This window comes from Hirundo rustica, chromosome 17 (genome assembly GCF_015227805.2).
Source record: "Hirundo rustica isolate bHirRus1 chromosome 17, bHirRus1.pri.v3, whole genome shotgun sequence".
NCBI classification, from domain to species: domain Eukaryota; kingdom Metazoa; phylum Chordata; class Aves; order Passeriformes; family Hirundinidae; genus Hirundo; species Hirundo rustica.
In genome coordinates this window covers 7,822,072-7,844,050 of record NC_053466.1, presented here as the reverse complement: position 1 = coordinate 7,844,050, position 21,979 = coordinate 7,822,072, and the positions used below count along the sequence as shown (strand labels likewise).

The following is a 21,979-nucleotide window of genomic DNA, read 5'->3' as shown; positions in this document are numbered from 1 at the left end:
AACTAATCCAGCTTTGTGCAGCAAGTGTGAACCAAGTCAAAGTTGTGACTCAACAGACACACGAGGCTGGCAGACCTGGTAACCTACTTTCAGTTACATTCTTGCTTATCAGCCTGTGGGAGGAGAGGCTGAGAGGGTGCACAGTTAGCTTCTATTAAAAATTAAATTTTAAAAAAAATGAAAAGTCTAAATTAAAATAAATGGCACCTAAATAAACACATGCAATCGTGACTTTGATGTAAACTCAGCAGCACAGGCTGAATGCAGCTGTTGTCTGCAGCAGTGTGGAATCTGCTCATCACCATCCAGACCTGGAAGAACTGACCTGCCTGACTGCAGGTGTGGCACCTCGAAATACAGAACCCATTTCCTCCTAGAGGTTTGAAAAGTTGGTGAAATACACCCAAGGAAAGAAGACTGGCACAAAGTTTTACGTACTGGCACATCTTTAGAGCACTCACCTGGGAATTTGACAGCATTCCAGATGACAACAGTGTTATCAACACTACAGGATGCCAGCCAGGCATCATGTGGAGACCACGCTACATCCATCACATCTGTTTGGGAAAAGAAAAGTTTCCAGTTAGGAGATTGATCTGAGGCAATCAGAAAATCAAAAAGTCTTTTTACAAAGAACTTGTGTTCTCTGTAGCAATATTTTGCTATCACTGAGAAATGATGTCCACCTCACTAAAGTGGAAGGTAAGAAAGCAACACTCATTGGGAGTGAGATTCCCCAACTTCCAGTGTTCAGTGGGGGTCAGGAAATGAACAAAAGGGAACAAATGCAACGTGTAGTGATTGTAGCAAGTACTAATGCCTGCACAAAGAACTTGGTCTGGTTTTGAATGAAAAAGTAACAGAAGCTATTATTACAATGCACTCACTTTGTTCCATCACACGTGGAGTGATCAAAGTAATCTTCATCTTGATTTTAATCACAGCTCATGTCAGCAGATGCAAAATGCATTCGAAATTATTTATTTATTCAACTTTTGCATTGCTCTTTAGATATTTTTCTTCTAAATAAATATTGATATTCTTTGGTTTACATATATCAAAACATGTTCTTTGCCAATCAGATTATACACTGCTAGTGTGAACATTTAATTAGAGTTTAGCTTTCTTTATTCAGATTAATTTTTAAACCAGAAAATAGCAAAATATAAGTTTCTTAGTTGTTAATTTTTCTCCTACATACCACACTTGTCAGAAGTTACTTGTATGAAAATTGCATTTCATTAAAAATTCTACTTTTTAAAATTTTCATTGTTGCTCTTAAAACAAATTGCTGACTTGCCGCCAAATATATAGATTTCAAACAAGAGAACGTGATGCTGAAAAGCAATTTTTTTCCAAATACAAGCAAATTACGTTCATTCAACACCTTTAAACTTACCCCCTGAATGGCTTCTGAGAATCGACACACACCTCCACTGCTCAACATTTGTAAGTTTGCTACTAGAACCAAACACAGTGCTAGGTCCAATGTACCTAATTAAAACAGAAACAGTTATAAAAGAATCACCACAAGCTCCTCACTTTTTTTAAAGAAAATCAGCTGCACAGTAAACTTCTGTTTTATAGTCAGTTATTCCTACAATACAGAGGGGAAAAAAAACCCTACTGTTTTTAGAGAGAGTAATTCCAGTTATTAAAACTTTAGCTCCAATAAAACGTACAATTTCTACGGAGAGCATAAAACGGTAACGTTTAAGGTGACTCTTCAAATCTCACCAGGAAGCTTTCTCCAAGAACAGAAGAAAATGTCTCAGCTCCTCCGGAGGAGAGAGACTGCCCAGGCAGCCAGGCTGCAGCCCAGAGGACAGCAAGCCACATCTCCAACCCCAGTGCTCTGGTGTCCCAGCTTTCAGCTCCAGGTGGAGCACTGAGCTTACCAAAGGCCAGCACAGGCAGGAAGCACTAAGATGTCCCAGAGTGACCTACTTGAAGTGAAATATAAAGCTGAAGGAAGAATCATGCTTACGCAGCTCGTTTCCACACCATAATCAACTTGTCATCTCCCCCCGAAGCCAAGTAAACTCCATTGTTTGACCATCGCACACAGTTCACACAAGCTGAAACGTAGAAAAGAAAGATTGCAAGATTGAAATATGTGAATAAGTGGTTCTGGACTGTAGACAGGATTTATAATACAAATAAGCAGGACAGGAGACATTTAGGATTTAAGTGGGCTTTTTCCACTCAAAGCAGTTACTCTGTCTGCTTTAGATAAATGAATTGGTACTTATCTTTCAGTAGCAGCTGAGGAATTTCTTACCTAAAAAACCCTATTCCTTATCTAAAAAAGCTTCACCAAAAGAGGCTTGAAGGAAGAAAGATTAATATTCCTCTAATGAAGGAAACTTATTCTGGGAAATAAAGTAGGATTAAGAGGGCAAAGAAGGAAAGGCATATTTTGAAGAAAGAAGAGACAACTTGTCAGGTGACCATGCTCATTTCAAATGTAATTATTTATAATGTAATGATTTATAACTATAACCAATATACTTCATGTGATGTATCTTTTACATTTACTTGTTCTCCTGTTCTTTCCTTCAGAGCTCCCCAGTTTCTCAGAACGTGCATTAATCAAATACTTTATGGCCACAGCCGAGAAAAGCTTATAGGGAGGAGATTTCTAAAGGTATCTATAGTCCTCTGCACATTTCCTCACATTTTAACAACACTGAATATCTGCTGAATATCTTGAAAAGTAAACAGCCAAAGTATGAGACCACTCTGCTGTGTTTCATTGACTCTTCACCACTGGACAGGCAAGATCTTTGCAATTACAGACACGTACGTGCTTTGGCAAATTACCAAGAGTCAGGAACGAAAAAACCCAACCGACCAAGTTTGTTACCTAAGTGATTGTCCATCTGACAAAGCATCTTGGGGATATTTTCATTCTTTTCATCTTCCTCTTTCAGGACTGGAGCCATATTCCAGATCACAACTTTGCCAGAATCCTGACCTGTCAGAGACCAAAAAGCACCCCCCTTCTAAATACATGCAAAAAAAGCTTTTCAAATTCATCTCAGTTCCAGAACAGATGTGAAAATGTAGGCATGACTGCAGTGGGGACTTTGGAAACATCTGAATACAGATGTTGCTTAGATATAATTAGACCAATTCAGAAGTGCTTTATTTTTCTTGAAGCCATTAAAAATAAATTATACAGCCTTGTGCAAAAGTCATACTGTACATAATTGATACCAACTATAAGGACAACTACTTGTAATAAAATTGTATTTTAAAAGAGAAAAGATACATATTCAAATACTAAATTGCAATTATTGTAGCCAACATAAAATTACTCACTATTGTGAGCCAAATAATATTTCTGCATAAATTTCTTAAGCTATTCTATTTTTATAATTGGATTTTTCTGTCCCAATAGCTCTGCTATTTAGCAACTGAAAAAGCTCCACTGCACATCCAGTTCCTCTTCAAATGAAAAGGAAATTTGGCCCATATGGCATGGCTCAATCACTGATAGCAGCTACTATCTCAATGACATCCAAGGGGATGAGGACATCAGAACACGTAACCCTGCCTCCTGCAGGAGCAGCAGCACTTCCCAACACATTTTAACAGCTTACATAACTATCTGTTTCTTAGAGATAAAAGTGATGTCTTTTTAAAAGGGTCAAGCCAATTCAAGCGCTGTGGAGGCACAAGATTATTATCATTACCCAAAATTCCGCCTCCTAGCAGTACACAGACTCACCTTGTCCTCCTGTTGCAAACTTGGTCCCATCTGGGTGAATGTCCACTGAAAATATTGGCTTTCCTGGAATTAGAGAACAAGCAGCAACATCCTGAATTGTTTTACATTCAAGGGAATGCAGTAACACCAGAACCACCATAACTCTTCTGGCTGGCAAGCGACTTTCTTCTTCTAAAGGCTCGAGGTGTAAGAGTCACAGCTGACTACAAGAGTGAGAGCAGCCTGCTGACAGAAATGGCAGCCTATTAAAAGCCTATATGAAGTTATCATGCCACAAAAACCAGCGATAACCAGGGACACTTAATCCAGCAGGATATGCCAAATACCTCAAAGCAAAGTAATACCACAAAGCAAGTGCCAACAAGGCAAAACTGTATTTGAGTATGGAATTCCTTCCAGCTTTCTACAGTTCATTAGCTGATGACCTGAAGCAAGTCTTCTTTTGGTTTCTGTTTTGGGTTTTTTTGTTTTTTTTTTTTAAATCCTTCCCAGTCTCAGGCTGCATCTGTTGGTCACACAATTACCTGTCTCAAATTTAATTTCTCTTAATGAAACTCCTCTACCCAAAGACTAGTTTTGATTTTGTGGCTTCCATGTAGAAAGAGGATGACTAACCAACAGCAGTATTACTCTTAAATCCTTCAATTCTCCATATGCTACATCTTTCAGAAGAAAGCTAATAATTTTACTAGAATGTAAACTCTGTAACAAAACTGGGGAAGAGCTTTGGAAACCAGAAAGCCCTCACCTCCATGTTCTACTCTAACCACTGGCTCATATTCACTCTCTGTGTTCACAGCTGTTTGAACCTTTGCAGAGGAAAAGGAAGAGGGGAGCAGCAAGCTTCCTGCCTTTCAGTGATGCTCAAAGAGCTACGCTAAGGATTATTTGAAAGAACACGCATGCGATTTCCACATCCAAAGAATTTCTGGCAGCACTTCCAACCCTTTCAAACTGGAACGCCTCTGCAAGCAAGATCACATATATGCCACTATAAAATGAGGCAATTTATCAAACAGCCAAAAGTACCAGTACCCACACACCAAGATGACTTGATAAATTTCCCATGAGTGTCAATCTTGTGCTGTATCTTCAAGAGATGTTAAGACATAAATGATAAAAACCCGGAGATCTTATCCAACAGCAAGTTTTATGTCCAACTGTAGCAACTGAAACCTTGACTCTAAACTCCTAATAAAATCCTTATCCAAATACCCACCATTTCTTACTTTTTAAGGGATACACATTCAGCTTCATTTTGACTTTTGTATCCTTTATGTTGACTTGTTTTAAGGTTTGTTTTATTTGGATTTATATTGCAACTCTGACATGTGACTTCCCTTAAAATTTTTACAGGCAGCCAAGCAAAGACCTTAAGCACAGAAAGATGGCACTCAGCTTGCATTCCTCCCAAGTCCTTCAGACCACATAGCACACATGAGCTAAGACACACATGAGCTGTGGTTTTCCTTCAGCTTGTTGTGCCTGGATCCCACTTTTATTCTATTAACTCAAATACAACATTCAGGGCTAAGCTGAATATGTAGAGAAGCTCAAGCAAGAAACAAACACTTATTTTACCCTTTCCAAAACGTGGAAGTTCCCTTAAACTAAACCAGTGCATCATTTGAAATAGTTGGGTCTACTGACACTTACTGAGAAAGCCATTCTGGAGACCTCAGAGGTGGAAGAGGTGACCTTTTCAATCTGCATCAAGTGTTGGGCAAGAAGAGCTCCTATACTCTGGTATTTGCCATTAGATGTGTAGGGCAGAGTGGGAAGCCAGCTATCAAAGACCTTTCAATTCTACTGACCTGGCTCATTTTGCCTCTGTATCATTTGCACCAAGAGAAAACTTGCAAATCAGAAAGAACAGCAAGCTAGCCACCTCTACCATTACTGTTGAGACAAAGCAGATATGCTACACACTCAAAAAAAATGTCATTGCACCCACTGCTTTGCAAAAATTACTGACATGATATAAGTTTCCATTCCTTTACTACGTGTTTAAAACTACCACAGCCTCTTCAATTCCTGCCTTATCTTAAGAGCACAACTCTACAGAAGCAGAAACTTCAGCTCTTTCCCTTCTCCTGGGCAAAGATTTTTCACAGATCTATGTATGGGGTTGAAAAAACTCAGCAAATTATTTTGCTTAAAGAGCCAGAGGTAACTTAGCTACAAATTCACTATAAAAGCTTAAAATTAGCCACACCAGGGAAAACGGCCACCAAGTCCAGTACTCTGTGTTCAGAAACCAGCACTGGATAGGTCTCTAGGGATCTGCACAATGCTTCTTCCTAAGATAATCTTCCAGCTCCAGAGAAATTACAGTTCTGACTTCTTCAATCAAGGGCCCTCAATTGGCTTTTTTCTATAAATTCAATCAGCCACTTGTCAGATCCATAATTACCATCAGCCCCTACAGAAAGAGATCCACTGCTCAGCCACGGACCCTGTGAGGATCCTCCTACACCATGGATCTGCAGCAGCTATTTGTTACTTTAACACAATTAATTCTTGTACAGAAGGGCAGTGAACGAAAATCACTCAGCACTGATCCCTTTTCTGCCACTCACAGCTGTGTTCATCACATCCCCAGCCCAATGATCCCACTCCTCGCCCAGGGTCCTATTCTACCCCCTTGCTCCTTGTACAAAGGGTGTCTCACACTTCTGATCATTCTGGTCACTGCAAGTCACTTTCAGTTCTCCTCTGTTTTATGACACAAATGAGAAATGGCATTGAAGACCATATGTTCAAACACAAACTATCCATATATTTACGCAGCAGGATAACATTTTATTTTTAGGTTTTTCCTAATTTTCCTAGATTTGGGGTTCAATCAAATAAGCACTGAGCAGATTTTCATAAATGGTTATAATCCTAAAAACTCAAGACCTCAGTGAAAGTTGTCGGGTCACAGGGCATTATTTTATATGTGAAGTTTAAAGAAGGTATGGACTTTGCACCCAGGAAAGGCAGCAATAATAAATGAAACCCTGGACAACAAAGTTTCCTACATGGCTCAACTGTGATCCAGGAAGGGATCTTATTCCACAGGTAACTAATGACACACAATGATCTGCCCAGTACTCAATGCCCAATTACTAATTGGGAAAAAAAGAACAGATAAACATCACAGGACAGAAATTCAGCATGACAAAGTCATTGCCAGGGTGCTCTCTCCTCCGGGGTACCACTGTCTAGAGAATGCCACCTACAGCGCTGGGTAACTGTAACAGGTTAAAGCCATAAGACTTGCTCCATACTATTTGTAATTCACAAATCAAGCACAGATACTGGGGTTTTCTTCACTTCCTTCAATTTCTCAAAATAATGAAGACAGAGCCATTATTTGATAGCAATCACCTTCTTCCCCAGGTTCATGTCTTTATCAGATGATGTTGTTAGTTCCTGTCGAGACAAGCCAAAAGGCACAAGGTCCCTGCTTCAAATGACTGAAGCTTTCCATGCTCCTAATTGGAGATGTGTTGAGCTTCCCAACAGTAATGATGCACCAAAACAAAATGCGATATTTAAGCAGCAACACCAAAATCTAACACAGTGGTTTTTAAGACACTCTGACCTCTTGCAGTAGTTTCTAAAAGAAGATCTGCTTAAATTATTGAAGCTCCCAGAATCACATTGCAGGAGGAGGCAAACCAGGTTCATTAAAAACAGAACACCTTATGATATACCAGATGTCCTGTGGGCTTATTTGTTTAAAGAACCCAAATATACATTATGTACTTAAAGAAATACTGATAATGAAACAAGCTTGGAACAAAAAGATCTAAGTAAGATAACTGCAATCCAAGGAGAAGATCCCATCTTTAAAAAAAGTTACACCAGGGATGTAATTTTAAACATTGCATCGTTTTTGCTTGTTGTTGAGCTTTATACAATAATCAATGAAATATAAGAACAGTTTTAGGTGAATTTCTGCCCCCAAATGAATGACTTTCTATTCAATTTGCTTCTAGCCCACCTGATATGCAACACTCAACGTGACTCAGAAATCAATTCAAATATTTACATTCCACCATTACAGCTTGGAGAGATAAACTCCATGCCTATATTTAAACAACAGCAGGCTCCAGTTTCCACAAGCTGTTATACATGAGCAGCACCTTGGGGCTTGCAAGGGTTTCTTGGAACAGCAAGGGACTTCCTTTCCCACAGGGATCAGTGTTTGCCTGCATGAGCTGTCTTTAAGCACCTGGGCTCTCAAAACCCTGAGTATGTAAAGGCTGCTGCTGGACGCATGATGCATCTGTACAGAGGCACTGAATGCAACACTGGGAAGGAGAAGCCAAGAACTCCACGTGTACCTTACAGTCATCTGATCCCGACCCCACCATCAGACTGCGCTTTTGAATATTCTTCCTTGCCCTAAGTCAAAGACACATGCAAGAGAAGAAGACAGCAGTAATGAGGATTCCATGCAAAATCTAATAAACCCCATTAAGTGTGTGAAAAGCTCATAGAAAATGCATCTGAGCAAGAAATAATTCCAATAAGCACTCAGAAAAAGTGACATGAAGAGCTCCACAGCAATAACCTGTAAAGCCAAAATGTGCTGAAGTGCTTTTACCATAAGTGCGCGGCATCTCGGCTGTGCAGCACACAATCCCCAGGTGTGCTGGATTTCCTGGCTACAACACTCACTTCTAGTGTCTATTATCTCCTGGAGAATGTATGCCTGGAAGCTTCATTCCAGTCCATTCAGTAAAACAAAACTCCCCGAACCGAGTGGGAAGAGGAAAAGGCTGAAAAGACATCAGCTGGATCGGGTGTGTGGAAGAGCCAGCCCTGCTATCAGGACTCACTCACAAATGAGAACAGCGAGGCAACTGTTCAAAGGAATAAGAATTATCACAGTCTGCAGCACACACAGAGGAAATTCTCTTCACCCTGTTTCTGGAGAGGTTTCAGAGCCAAGAGAGAGGCCCATCAGGAGTGATGGAGACTCCTCACACGCAGCGAAGCCTGGAGGATCCGGAACGCGGGTACGTTACAAGAGGCTGACTAAACTCTCCGGTTTTTACCCTGCACTCCCTGCCCCAAGGACAGGAATGTGTGACTGTCACACTGTCCTGCACACCCTGCAGCCCTGACAGCACCTCACCAATGGAGCTGGTGGCAAATGTCTGTTTTGCATGTGGTGAAATTATGACAAAGTGTCTCGGCCAAACTCATCCCAAAAGGTCGGCAGCAGAAACAAGAGTAAAATTCAGGATATCAAGGCCCTGTGTAGTGCATTATCCACTATCACAGGGCTCTATAAATGAAACTCTGCTTGGCTGAAGCCTGTGTTCTGCAATGGTTGGATGTGTTCTAAATTGCTGCAGATTTCAAATACATACCCATACCAAAAGGTGCAGCCATTAAAAAATAAGGAAAGAAGATACAGATCTAATCTCTGTAATCTCCAAAGACTCAGGCTGAAAGTTTTTATTCAGCTGCTCCTGTGCTCCCACTGAAGACACACGGAGGCACAGGACAGCCTGACCACAGGCAGCCAGAGATTAAGATGTAAATGCTACATTTGTTTAGAGTAACCAAGCAGAAATGTAAAAAACATCTTAAATAAAGCACTTCCACATTTTTTTCAGTTCACTACAACCTTTGGTTACAAGGTTGAGTCCATCTGCTGCCTACAGAGTCCCTGGAGAGCAGGCCAAGTAAAGGTGCACACGAATGGCAACTCGAGGCTTAAATAGTTATCAAAATCTGCAGCATGAACACAAAGAACACAAAACAGGCAGAAAGGCCGCTGGAAAGTTGTGCCTGGGGTTTTTAACTCAAAGCACGCTTTTCCAGCTTGAATAACCTGGCCTTAGTTTTATTCTAGATACCAATCCGCTACATGAACCCAGCTAATGACATTTGTACATTGACAGTATAAAACTTGCAATTGAAATAAAGCTGTACCCATGAATCTGAGGGCAAAACTTGCATAAACAGAAGTGAGCTCTTCACTTTAGATTTCTTCCCACTGCTTCACCAGGGACAGTACAGGTATTAATCCAGAAATTCACCCTAAGCAGTGTAAATATGACATAAACACTGATGCTGTCCTGTATTTGCCACACAAGGAAAGTACAGAGCCTTCTGTCAGTACCGACACTTCAGTCTATGCTGTTTTATCTCACACATCTCTTCAACATCACCAGAGGACTGGCAGACAGGACACTACATAAATTTAGGGAGTTGTTTTGAAAGAACTGTCGGAAGAAACTTTTCCCTCCATGGAAAACGATAGCACAGCTTAGTGCATTCGAGGACTTTGAACACTGTACTTGTCTCAGCAATGTGAGACCCGGGTGGTCAGTGCAGAGCACTGGACACCCGCTCACCCTGCCTGGACACTCATCCCGAGGGGACCTCGACCTCTGCACAAAACTCCTTCTCCTTCTGCACGGACTATACTCCAGTCAAACTATCCCTCCGCACTTTCTCAAGCACGCAGTGGCCCAGCGGCCGTGCCCAGCCGGCGGAGGCAGCTCAGCGTTCCCCCAGAGCCCGCAGCGCTCCCCGCAGAGCCCGGCTGTCCCCAGCACACAGGCTGTGCCGGGCGGGCCGGGTCCCAGGGGCTGCGGAGCACGGCCCCTCCAGCCCCGTCCCGCGGGACGAGCTCTCCCCACGCCGCCCCTGGGAACCCGCCCGGCCCCAGAGAACGGGCTCCGCTCCCGCTCCCGTCCGCCGGGACGGCGGGGTGCGGACTTGTTGCCGCCGCCGCCGCTCCCGGTGCGGCGGGGTCCGGCAGGCGCGGCCGCCCGGGGAGCGCCCGGCAGCGGCCCGAGGCTCCGCCCGCCCCGCGCCCCCCGCGTGTGCCGCACGCCCGTTCCCCCGCCGCACCTGCCCGGCCGGCCCGCGGCACCTGCCGCCCGGCGGGCCCGCGGCACCTGCCGCCCGGCCGGCCCTCACCATTGTGGTTGACCCAGGTCGGCTTCAGCAGCTTCATTGTTCCCCGCCCGGGAACCCCGCCGGCCTCCGCCCTCGGGACCCCAGGGCGGCTCCGCCCGGGCTGCCTCCGCGGCCGCGGCGCTCAGCGGCCGCCGGCCACCATGGCCCGCGCCCGGCGCCGCAGTGCCCGCGCCCCCGGCCGGCCCGAGCCGCCTCAGCGCCGCTCCATGTCCCGGTGCCGCCGCCGCCCCGCCGCATCCCCCGCCCGGCGCCGCCGGCGATCCGGCACCGCCGGAACTCGGCGCCTGGCAACCGCCAAACCGGCCCGGCGGGAAACAGCGCCCCCGACCCCGCCGTTCCCCCGCCGGGCGCCGCCCCCCTACGGCGCGGGCGGGCGCCCCCTGCCGGGCGGAGTGGGGAGGGAGATCGGCGCGGGGCGCCCGCCGGAACGTTTGTGCGCCGGAACGTTTGTGCGCCGGAACGGGGGGCGCGGGCTCGGAGCGCGGCCGGCGGGGGCGCGGGGCCATGTGGGCGGCGGCGGCGGCGGCGCGGGGGCTCCGCGGGGCCCGGCTCAGGTAGGGCTGGGGCCGCGCTCTGGGACTGGGCCCTGCCCCAGCACCGCGGGGAGGGAGCCCGGGAAGCGCCCTTTAGCCGCGGTGCCTGCCCGTTCCTGGGGCTGGCCCCCGCCCGGGCTCCCCCGGCGGGCTGGGCCCGCGTTGGTCCCCCGCACCGGGAGAAGCCGATGGGTGCCTCGGCACTTGGGCCGGTTCGTCCTTCCGTGACACCCGCCGAGATACGACAATCGACATCGCTCTCCTAATCTGGAGATCTGGCGGTGGTCTGATCTCTCCCATACCAGCTCCTCAAAGGGGTCATTGTCAGAGCTTAAAAATAAAACTGCTATAACCTATCCAAAAACTGTGTCTGTTTTACCCCTCGATATCCTGTGGGCTCGCACCGACCAGTCCATATTTGGGATCTGTTACCTAGCTCAAGAGTTTGAGGCCGTCTCTGGGCAAACACTGTATCCTGCCGTGAATGAAGTGGCTGAAGATGGTTCAAAATTCATCACTGTAATACCTGAATAATAAATTGCTCTTGTGCAGAATCAATGACACCAGAGTCACCTTCTCCTCATGCTTTGTTACTTTTCCTCCTGCAGCTCCTGGCTGCCCCAGAGGGTCCCGCTCCAAGGCAGTCACTGGCAGAGCTCATTGTTGGAGTTGAGGACATCCCTCCCTGTGAGGTGAGTACAGCTTTCTTGGCGTTACACTGAAGCATTCTCATCCACTGGGGGAACACAAACTTTCCCAAGTCCAAACGTAACCTTTAACTGCACATGTTTAAGCCTCTGTGTGCCAAAGCAGTTAGGAACTGTTGGCCTCTTGTGGAGCGTTCAGAGTTGATGCAGTTATCACTTTGTGCTTGTGGGTAGCACAACCACAGAAGGCAGCTGGAAATGTTGGGGTTTATGCAGTGCTCCAGAATTCCCTGCTGGGCAACACCAGTGAAAGCCTGGCTGAACCAGAAATGCTGTGAAGGCAGAGGCAGCCCACGTGTGTTTCTGTGCCACATTTTAGTGTCTGGTTTTGTTTTGATGCAGCTTCACTTAAAATACCCAGGTAGCTCTTAGGTACTGTTGGAGAGGGACTGTTTTACACCATAAATGTTGTTTGTTCAGTGTGCCAGGCAGGAATGAGGGTCAATTTGTGTTTGTGGAGTGTGCAGTAATATCTTGGATCTGCACAGAGAAGTAACATCTACAGGCTGAACTTCTCCAAATGCAGAAATTTTAGAAGCATGCATAGAACCACTTGCAGTCTTCTTTAATATAACAGGAATATTTGTTCAAGGCCAGGTTGGGTGGAGCAACCTGGTGTAGTGAAAGGTTTCCCTGCCCATGGCAGGGGCTTAAAACCACAAGAGGTTTCAGGTCCTTCCCAACACAAGCCACTTGGATGATAAATCTGCTGTGCTGCGCTCTGAGCCAGTTAAAACAATTCTAATTCAATTTTTGTGGAACTTCTTCAGGTCATTCTGATGTTCAGCACAAAATTGATTTGCCCAGGCAGTTAAGAGTTCTCTCTGCAGAAAATCTCAGCAGACACGTCACTGGCTCCTGGAAATTACATTACTTGAATAAAGCTAATGGCTGGAAATTATGTCAGGGACCAAATTAAGCAATGGAAAAGAAAGTGAACATTGCTGGTGTTGAATTAAAGGACAAAATATCTTCTTTGATTTACTATTTCCCTTGTAGAGCACAACCAAAGAAGAAAAAGAAAGTGGATGTGAAGAAAGAGCAAGCACAGAAGGAGCGTATGAAGAAAAAGCTTAAAAAGTTGGAAAAAGCTCCCCCAGAACTGATTCCAATTGAGGATTTTATAACACCACTTAAATACTCAGAGAGCAACAGGTCAGTAGGTCTGTCTTTCACCATGCACCTGCACTCACGGTGAATTTCTCTCTCTGGACAACTGCAACATAGTGTCAGCCTTGGTACAAAACGTTACCCACGTTACCACGTGTCCATCAGGACAAAAATGTGGAAAGGAAATACTATTTGTTTTTGGTAAAAATAATGAAAAACATTGCACTCCCTGTTAGAGTGACTAGAAGACCTCACAGACTGACTAAATTATTAGTGACTTCAATGTATTCTCTGGGTTTGGTGGGACTTTTTTGCCTGGTGATGGGATTTTTTGTTTTGGCATTTTGTTTTGCTTAGTTTGGTCTTTGGAGTCGGGGTATTTCTCTACGACAGTGTTACCCTTCTCTTCACCAGGGTGCGAAGTCTTCCCGCTCTTTCTCCCGAAGAGTCTGAAAGAAGAGTTTTACTTTTGAAGAAGTGGTGTTTGTTTAAGCAGAAACAAGATGAGGCAGAAAAGCAAGCAATTAAGGCCCTGGTAGAATCTCAGCAAGAGGCACTGAAGGAACTGCGCCTGGAATCCGAGGAGCTGTACGAGGCAGCGATCCGGAGGGACGAGGAGCTTTTCCCCTTCGAGAGGGACGGACCCCGATACACCCCTCCCCTTCCTGGCTACGATCCCCCCGAAGGGAAGTGCATCGACATCACCAAGGTGTACACACAGTGACACCTGGAGGAGCTCCTGCTTCAGCCGCCAGAGGGGCTGAGCCGACTGCAGGAAAAAAGGCTGCAATAAGAATAAACAATTTTTCCTGTGGGTTACAACACTGCAGGATGTGACTGTGAAAAAATAAATTAAATAAATCTCTGTCTTTTAATGACTATCCAGGTAATAACTCACCTAGCAAAGATACACAACTTTACATAGTGGCAAAGCCTTTTTTTTTTTTTTATATTGCCATGTAACTGTTGTAACTAAGTTTCCATGGGTTTGCCCTAATACAAACCAGATCTCTACATTAGTTTAAACCTCTATTTTTTAGTACTTTTGAATACTGCCACAACACACCCCACCATTTGAGAGCAGTTCCACAAAGGGGCAGTTTCAGGAAGTGCAGCTCCCAGGTGAAAAGCTCTTCAACCACCACAATCCTGATTCTGGGAAATGTCTTTTAAATGCCAGGGTTTGTGACTATCCTGAGCTGGCAAGGGAAGTCCCACCCTGGTATTTTTTCCCCATCTGGCAGGCCTGGGGTAGGTACCTTGTTCCAGCTGGTAGGGTAAGAGGCCCTCAGAGCTACAGATGTATGCATTACTTTGGAAGGTGCCTGCTGAGATGAAATCCTGAAGTGTAAGACAGCAGTAAAAGACCACAATCAAATTAAGTACCTCGAATTTCCCTTAAAAATACTCTGTGTTTAAAGAAAATTTCAGTATTTTGAGTGAGTGCTAAAGTATTGCAGGGCAGAGCTACAGTTGTATAACTTCAAGATAATGTGGAAGGAAAAGAAAAAAACAAGCCAGCATAATTCTGAATTGTGTATTATTTTACCGACCAAACACAGAAAACAGTCTTAATTTGATTTATCATGGTCAAGTGGTAGATACCAGTCAGGTGGTGGGCTCTTCCTGAGCTTCCACACTGGAGTATATTTCTGTTTTTCCATAACTCGAGCTCTTTCACTCTTGCACAAAGCTTCCTGAAATACAGGAAAAATAACATTACCATAATAGTGTTGGATGTTCCAGTCATACAGAGCTGATTTCCTGCTGTGAATATTTGAGATAAAAGAAAAAAATAAAAATTTATCACGCTTAAGCAGAAGTGCTAAATGTTATCCACGTAAGCCAAGGGACAAGTTTTTAACTAAGTCAGATTTATGTGTTGCCTCTGGCTCCTGAGTAAGGAAGGAGAGCCCCGCTGCAGCGGAAGCCTCCCCGGCAGAAGCTGCTCAGGCTGGCGGGAGGGAGGAGTTACGCTGTAGCTGTGCTGCAGGGCTCGCGTCCTCCGGTGTCCGCGGGGCTGTACCCAGAGGCATTTCTACACACTCCGGGAATGCCTTTGCCCTGTAACGTGGCGGCTTTTCCTATTAGGAAGGAAATGTCAGACTAACAGAAATCAAGAGCTTTTACAGCTGAAAACTGAAAACACTCCCTGGATCCTTCGCTGGATATTAAGACAATCCTACCCATCTCCGCTCCGAGTCGGCGCCTGCTTTTCCAAACCCTCCCCAAGGCCTGCGACTGCGGGGCCGGTACCTGCGCGGCGGCGGTGCGGTCCCTCTCCCAGGCGCGGCAGGCCTCGTAGTCCTCCCGCCAGCGGCCGCAGTCCGGCAGCTCCCCGTGCGCGTAGTAGTGGTGGAAGGCGTGGCGCAGCCCGCGGCAGTGCTTCCACTCCCCCCAGTAGTCCTCGCACGACCGCGGCGGCTGCGGACGGACACGGCCGGGCTGAGCCGAGTCCCGCCGCCCGCCCCATCCCGATCCCGGCCCCGATCCCGGCCCCGCGCCCGCTCACCCGCCAGGAGCCGTCCGCGCTCGCCATGCTGCGCCGCCGCCAATGGCCGCCGCGCTTACGGCGGCACCCGCGGCCCCGGCCAATGGCGAGGGGCGGCACAAAGCGGCCCGGGCCCGGCAGCCAATGGCAGGCGACGAGCGCAGCCCGCGGGGCCGCCGGAGGAGGCGCCGGGACCCGCAGCCCCCGCCCGGACCCGCCCGTTCCCGCAGCCCCGGTCTCGGGTACGTCCAAAAGCAGCACACGGGCACGCAGCTGGGGACCAGGACCTTTTACTGGGGCTCTCAGCACAGCCAGCGCTGCACACGGGAACGCTCGCCGGCACACGCGAGGGCGCACGGGATACACTCGCACCGTTCCAAAAGCGGCACCGGGTCTCTCCTCTCCTTACACGCGCCAAGAGATTGCTACACTACTTTATAGTATCTGAACTATTAAAAGGCATGTTATTAATTATAAATATAAAAAGCAGTTACAGAGGGTTTGCTTAGAATGACTAATAACCCAACACCTGAAGCTAAGCTCAAAGAGACTCCCTGCACTAAAATCCTAAACACCAAACTCACCCTTCATTTGCACCACACCAAAAAGCTGATCTGAAGTTGTGGCAAAATATATATAAAGTGAGGAAAATACCAAGCACAGAGCAACATGAGATCATCATCACTCAGGAGATGAGGGGAGGATGTAGTCTAAGAACTGGGCCCTTAGTAAGGTAGAGCTTGTTAGTTTTGCTTCTCAGGTTTATCACACACCTACGTTCCCCTCTTTACAACACATACAAAAAGCTTCTTCCAAATTCCCAGAACCTAATTTTCAGCTGAAAATTAAGACAGTCTGACAGCTCCAGCTCTAAACACGAAACTGAAACATCTATTAAGTGTTTCTGTGTTGCAAAACGATCTCTCAGCTGCATTTACTAAGATCCAAGATGCTGCAACTGTTATTTTATTTTCCCCCTAGCTAGCTGAAGGTACCACAACTTAGGGCTTTCTTCCTTTTTTGCGCAGGGACTGGCCTTCTCCTGAAAAGGCAATAAACCGGCTTCCAGATTCATCCTGGAAAAAAAGAAAGAAAGGAAAAGGGTTTTAGCTCTTTGCCCACTTCTTGTGTGTGATGAAAGCTGAACGATTGTTAGCAAGAAAGCTCCATCAGCGCAGCCACTGACTGTAGACATTTCACATCCTTAACCTAGATAAAAGCCTAAAATTCCAGCAATAAAAATTCCTGAAAATAAAATACCATTTTGGTGGCCTTTCAGCCAACTGGCTTAATAAACTGACACCAGGCCAACCTTTTTCCATCAGTAACAAGGACATCAGAGGTGGTTGCTTCACGTAACTCAAACCACTGTAAACTACTACTACTTTTTAATGGAAGCATGCAGTAAAAAAGTCAAGGGGAAAGAGAGAGGGGCCACAAACTTGGATCTTAGTTCTAATGTTCTAATTCTGTGCAAAACTGAGGAGAATTCAACTTTATTTACCTCTTCCACCTTCTTGACCAGTGGACGTGAATTCCTAATGAATGTGATTCTACCAATCTTGAAGTCATAGTTGGGAATTCCTCTGGAAAAGAAGCATAAAAGTATGATGAAGTGAGTTTTATACCTACCACTAAATTGAACACAGACAGATCTATTCTGTGTTTGTCAGTGTAATACCAACACTGACTGCACATTTTCATTTCTAAACAATCCCAGAGTTAAACCACTGAATTATTTTCTGAAGGTAGGCACAGGCTGCAGAATAATCAGAAACTGGAGTTGTTGTGGAAGCTTGCCCACAGGCATGTTTCCACTAGACCGTGGATAAAAAAGACTATTTATTTTCTGAAAGCAAACTCATGATGAAATCAGTTTGTTTATATTGCAGGAGCGAGGAAAAAAACCTAAAACTCTGCCCAAGCACTGATCCTTCACTTGAATGACACAGACATACCTTCGGATGTCTCCTGGTTTAATCGGTGAGGGACTGGGCTCCACACCTTTCTTCTTGCCATCCAATCTGTTCCCAGATCCAGAGAACGCCTATGGATGTGTAACGAGTTTTAATTTAACTCCTGGCATTGGAAAGCGCACTGCACAAGGACATTATATTCCATAAAATCTTACAGCAATTTTTATTTAGTTATTTAATTCAGCATGCTTCTTTCCGGTACATATAAGCTGATGAGTCGTGGGTGTGGGGGTCTGTCTCAGCCTCCCATCTGCCCTTTGCAGAGAGCAAGTCATGCTGTTCCTGGCTGTGATCACACAAAACATCCACAGGAACTTGCCAGTTAAATAACAAGCGTCTCTAAGAACAGGTACTAATGTTTTGCAGTTGTTCAGAACAACTTTCCTTCACCATTTTACAGCATTCAGAAACCAGCAGAAATAGGGCACTTACACGAAATCCTATGTCACTCACATACCCACTGTGGTCTGCTTCCACATCCTGCGAGGGAAAAAACAAGTTCCTTTTGTTCCTGTTCTGACACGCATAATAAGAAAACAGTTCCAAGTATTTCTGACCAAACAAAACTTCAGAACAATCCAAAACAACAGTTTGTAAACAACAGTCTCCTAAGTAACACGTGGAAAAGCTTCTGGTAAGTCAAATCTACCCTAAGAATTTATTTAAATTAAAAAAAAAAAAAAATTATGTTGGCACTCACTGCTCCCCCCACAATCAATGCTGACTTCTAGAGAATGCATTTTGGAAGAAGAAAAGCTTAACCTACTGTGGTCTCTTCATGTTGTGCACTTCTTTCTGGTTCTTTGTATCCCAAAGGAGCATCAAAATCCACCTGTTTACACAAAAGAAGGAAAAATCCCATGAATAATATTTTTCTTTAAACCATAAGCTTTATACTACTATTCCTCAAAACTCCATTAACTATTATCACTACATTTGATCTAAAAAGAACTAATATTTGCTTATTAAACATTTTAACTCAGAACTAAAAAATGACCAAGCCTCCTAGGAATGAACCTTGATGTGTAATGGAGACAGAGCAGTAAAACAGCTCCACAATATCACTGGAATATGAATCAAGACAAGGCTATTAAATAAAACTCAGATAAAACATTCTGCAGCTACACATGAGATCCCAGGCACTGCAGTCACCTGATGGCACGTGAAGGGCTAATCAGGATCACAGATGGGGTTACAAAGGCACACGAGCACTCCCAAGTGAGTCACCTTCCCCACCCCACAGATTGCACCCTTGCAGCATCAGCTGGGCTGGGTGTGCAGAGCTATCACTGCACAGGGGCCCTCTCCCCTGGGGAGGACACAGCCAGGGCAGACTTTCCCCATCAGCTTTAACTCACGTTCATATCGCACTCTATGATGGACACAGCCTTATCTGGTTTGGTCTCCATTACCCGAAGCTCATAGATCTGAAACAGCCACAGATATTTTATGATTGCATTATGTGTAAGGAAAGCCCTTTCCCTTCAGACAGCTTGAAGGAAACTGAAGTAAGTATCTTTATGTTGAGGACTAGATACTGCAGGGTCTCTATAGAACTTAAAAGCAAAAGTTTTTAACTTAGAAGCCAGAGAACCCATTATTGTACCTCGCTGCACTCTTACCGTACTTTAATCTGCCTTTTTGAAAACAAATTCTGAATTGAGGATAAATTCTTTCCCTTGACTTGTAAAACCTTCAGCAGCATATATATTAATTTTCTTGTGAGTCTAAAGAAATTTAAACAGCAGCTCAGAAAAAGACTTAGCTGACTCCTTTTTCCCTCCAGTAGAAAATCAACTGTGAAATCTGCTATGTGGGATAACTTGTCCAAAACACTGCGCAGCTCTGGGTTGACTGCTTTAGTACCAACATCCAACAACTGAACTTAGGGTATAACCCTCAATTCTAAACTGTACCTTTTCATTGTAGTTGATGGCAATAACATCCCCAGTAGTTAGACAGGCAAAGTTTCTCAGTGCGTTTTCCAGTCTTTAGAGTATGTTAAGATGAAACATTTGTTTCCAGTGAGACATCAAAGCCTTAAAGTTACCACACTGTAAATCTCTGATCCTTATTTTCTCAAATATGTAATCAGCGCTGCAGATAGGATTTTATTAAGTATTAGGATGTACAAGTTCTTCAAAGGGACACTCAAAACTCCTTGGATTTTAAGCCAACACTTCTTCAGGTTACACTTGTACCAACAGTTGACCACATCTCTGTACATCAGCTCTCCATCCCTTCTGTTCTCAGAAGGAGCAGCAGTGGCCATGCACTACTGGAAGTATATGAGCCACACCTGAAAAGCTAGCTCTGTTTGATCATTCCAATTTGGAAGGAAAAAAATTCCCCTTATTCCGTAATTGAATAGGAAGGATACACAGCTTTGGGATTGGTGATGTCAAGAAAATCTGGACTCTGTGGCTGAAATTTTGAGTAAGTAGCAACTTGCAGATTCACACTCTCCACTTGCACCAGGCCTCCTTCTTCCAGCAGCAAATTCTGCATCATCTGCAAGAACGGAAACAAACACACAAAGCCGTGTCAATGCGTCTGATGTTTTCAAATCTCTCCCCTGCATTTATCAGTTCTTGTGTACATTCAATTTCAGGAAGAACAGTCAGGTGCATGTTAAAAGCAGTCTGGTTTTCCTAGTTAAACTTCTGCAGAGGGCAGCCTGAGCCAGAACTGAAGGCTGTTGTAGAGAGCAGCAGAGACAGGCACTGTCAGGAAACACTCCACCTCCTTAATATTAAACTTGGCAACTTGCTAATCCTACTTTTCAGGTTCTGACAGTCCAGCATGAGGCAACTCACCCAGTGTGGAAGGTAACAGATGCCCTCATCAGCCACAAACTCAAGCACTCCACAATGTGTCATTCGGTCGGAGTTTTTGTTGGTCAGCTTGAACAGCATGGGGTAAGTAATATTAAGGCGGCCTGGTGAGAAAGGAGAAATAAAGTTTTCTTTGATAAAAGCCCCTAGAAGACTTCTGAAGCTTTCAGAGCTGGAACATCACCAAGAGAATGGGCTAGACTATAGGAGAGGATTCCCTTCACACCATTATTCCAACTGCTGAAAACTACAGAGAAAGGAGATACACAAATACAGCACTGGCATCGCACTCAGAATGTTAAACACTCAGGGAGCCCAACACTTCAGATGTCTGTACCTCAAGGCAGACAAGCCCCATTCATTCTGACAGAAAAAATACCTTCAAAATACATTTTTTTAAACTAATTACTCTCACAGTGCCTATGCAAGACTTAAATAGATAACTAAAATACTGTGGCATTTGCCTACACGTTTGCTCCTATTTCCAATGTTGTTATTCCAGAATAAAGTATTCACTTACTGAGTTGATCCAAAGCTGATGGTGGCATAATTACTGCAGAAATGAATAAGAATGTAAAATTAGGAAATGTACATCTGTACAAGAGTATATAACACACAATTTTATCCTTCCTTTCTCTAAAATCTCTTTTGAAAAAAGGGCAGATTCTAAAATCTGCATATTCATTTTTAGACAGAAACTTCAGTAGACTCAGTCATGACAAATATCCCTGCTATGTGGAGATTTCAGAATTAAAATGAGGGAAAATAGAAGACAAGGTTTTACAATACTATTCCTAAAGAAAATTTTCCCCAAATCTAATTTTATTTATTTGTTGCTCTTCAATCGATACCAACTCAAAACAACATAGCTTTAGTCTAACAGCCTGAAAATGAAGTTGGCCAATCTATTACTTTCTTTATACAAATTAAATGAAGTATAAGACAGTGAGGGGAGAAACTCCTTAACCACAAACTTCCATGGGTCACGCTAGATACAAGATTGTAACAAGAAACTTTCTAGAAGAAGACTGTCTCCTTCTAATGCTCACAAACCCCAACTCACTTGGTAAACATTTTTAATTACCGAGTAATGCAATGGAAGATGACCCCTCCTCCTTCCTCCAAGCCCCACCCAGGGTGCTCAGCGCTCTGTCACCATGTTTTCAACGTTCCTGCTGTCTTGGCCAAAAGCTGCATTACTTGACACTATTCACAAACACTCTTCCAACAGGTTTATTAGTCAAAATAAAACATGCACATACTCTTCCCGCCTTTCTCCACATCTGACCTGTCATTAGGTCCGGCAAGCATGGATACCGAGAAGCAGCGGTACTGGGTTGAAAAACGGTTCTGGAACACCCGGGGGATGGGGTGGTCAAACATATTAAAAGAGAACTAGAGGAGGAAAAAAAACAACACACAGAGAAGAACGCAATTATCAGTATCTACAGCACGCAAAGTGTCGCAGCACCCACTGAGGGCTCCTGAAGTGTCGCCGCCGTGACGCGGCCCCTCCCCGGCCGCCCCCCGGCCTCACCATGGCGGCAGCGGCGGCGGCGGGCGCTCCCTCGGGGCCGCGGGGCCGGGCCGGGCCAGGGCCGCTCGTTCGCCTCACGGGCTGTGCCGGGCCCCACCCACGGCCCCGCCCCTCCCGGCGTGCCG

At 45.0% G+C, this 21,979-nt stretch overlaps 4 protein-coding genes across 5 annotated transcripts in view; 1 reads left to right on the top strand and 3 right to left on the bottom strand.

The window, feature by feature from the left end:
• The window catches only part of LOC120760639 (protein HIRA), a 32,528-nt gene extending 21,749 nt beyond the window's left edge, over positions 1–10,779 (bottom strand). The window contains exons 1-6 of the mRNA XM_040081117.2: positions 10,667–10,779; positions 3,734–3,796; positions 2,867–2,977; positions 1,988–2,078; positions 1,400–1,494; positions 462–557 (exon numbers count right to left, since the gene is read on the bottom strand). Of these exons, the coding sequence (XP_039937051.1) occupies positions 462–557; positions 1,400–1,494; positions 1,988–2,078; positions 2,867–2,977; positions 3,734–3,796; positions 10,667–10,703 (493 nt within the window). The 5' untranslated portion in view covers positions 10,704–10,779. The remainder of the gene's footprint in view (positions 1–461; positions 558–1,399; positions 1,495–1,987; positions 2,079–2,866; positions 2,978–3,733; positions 3,797–10,666) is intronic.
• Positions 10,780–11,143: 364 nt separating this feature from the next.
• On the top strand, positions 11,144–13,881 carry MRPL40 (mitochondrial ribosomal protein L40). Its single transcript, XM_040080895.1, has 4 exons — positions 11,144–11,220; positions 11,808–11,891; positions 12,906–13,061; positions 13,431–13,881. The coding sequence occupies exons 1-4, from the start codon at positions 11,171–11,173 to the stop codon at positions 13,738–13,740; spliced, it is 600 nt and encodes a 199-aa protein (XP_039936829.1). The 5' UTR covers positions 11,144–11,170; the 3' UTR covers positions 13,741–13,881.
• Positions 13,882–14,539: 658 nt separating this feature from the next.
• C17H22orf39 (chromosome 17 C22orf39 homolog) lies at positions 14,540–15,584 on the bottom strand. The gene is made up of 3 exons (XM_040080896.1): positions 15,529–15,584; positions 15,273–15,440; positions 14,540–14,713 (listed from the first exon to the last, which is right to left on the bottom strand). Exons 1-3 carry the CDS (start codon positions 15,553–15,555, stop codon positions 14,588–14,590), a joined length of 321 nt encoding a protein of 106 aa, XP_039936830.1. The 5' UTR covers positions 15,556–15,584; the 3' UTR covers positions 14,540–14,587.
• A 197-nt stretch (positions 15,585–15,781) lies between these two features.
• UFD1 (ubiquitin recognition factor in ER associated degradation 1) lies at positions 15,782–21,937 on the bottom strand. Of its 2 annotated transcripts, XM_040081204.2 has the most exons (12): positions 21,855–21,937; positions 21,580–21,712; positions 20,838–20,870; positions 20,300–20,421; positions 19,864–19,994; positions 19,400–19,472; positions 18,842–18,910; positions 18,250–18,315; positions 17,916–17,963; positions 17,466–17,554; positions 17,012–17,093; positions 15,782–16,583 (listed from the first exon to the last, which is right to left on the bottom strand). In XM_040081204.2, exons 1-12 carry the CDS (start codon positions 21,855–21,857, stop codon positions 16,509–16,511), a joined length of 924 nt encoding a protein of 307 aa, XP_039937138.1. In that variant the 5' UTR covers positions 21,858–21,937; the 3' UTR covers positions 15,782–16,508. The 2 variants fall into 2 exon arrangements, with proteins under 2 accessions (XP_039937138.1, XP_039937139.1); XM_040081205.2 differs by lacking the exons at positions 21,580–21,712; positions 21,855–21,937 and adding an exon at positions 21,402–21,498.
• Positions 21,938–21,979: the final 42 nt, after the last annotated feature.

Bases quoted from the DNA above. Each gene is read 5' to 3' on its own strand.
- MRPL40 (XM_040080895.1), top strand. From the start codon at position 11,171: ATGTGGGCGGCGGCGGCGGCGGCGCGGGGGCTCCGCGGGGCCCGGCTC. The intron at 11,221-11,807 runs GTAGGGCTGGGG...TTCCTCCTGCAG, and splicing joins CTCCGCGGGGCCCGGCTCAG to CTCCTGGCTGCCCCAGAGGG. The intron at 13,062-13,430 runs GTCAGTAGGTCT...TCTCTTCACCAG, and splicing joins AAATACTCAGAGAGCAACAG to GGTGCGAAGTCTTCCCGCTC.
- C17H22orf39 (XM_040080896.1), bottom strand. From the start codon at position 15,555: ATGGCGAGCGCGGACGGCTCCTGGCGG. The intron at 15,441-15,528 runs GTGAGCGGGCGC...GTCCGTCCGCAG, and splicing joins GCGCGGACGGCTCCTGGCGG to CCGCCGCGGTCGTGCGAGGA. The intron at 14,714-15,272 runs GTACCGGCCCCG...CCTGTATTTCAG, and splicing joins ACCGCACCGCCGCCGCGCAG to GAAGCTTTGTGCAAGAGTGA.
- UFD1 (XM_040081204.2), bottom strand. The intron at 17,964-18,249 runs GTAGGTTAAGCT...TTTCCCTCGCAG, and splicing joins CACAACATGAAGAGACCACA to GATGTGGAAGCAGACCACAG. The intron at 17,094-17,465 runs GTATGTCTGTGT...CTTCTTTTCCAG, and splicing joins AAACCAGGAGACATCCGAAG to AGGAATTCCCAACTATGACT.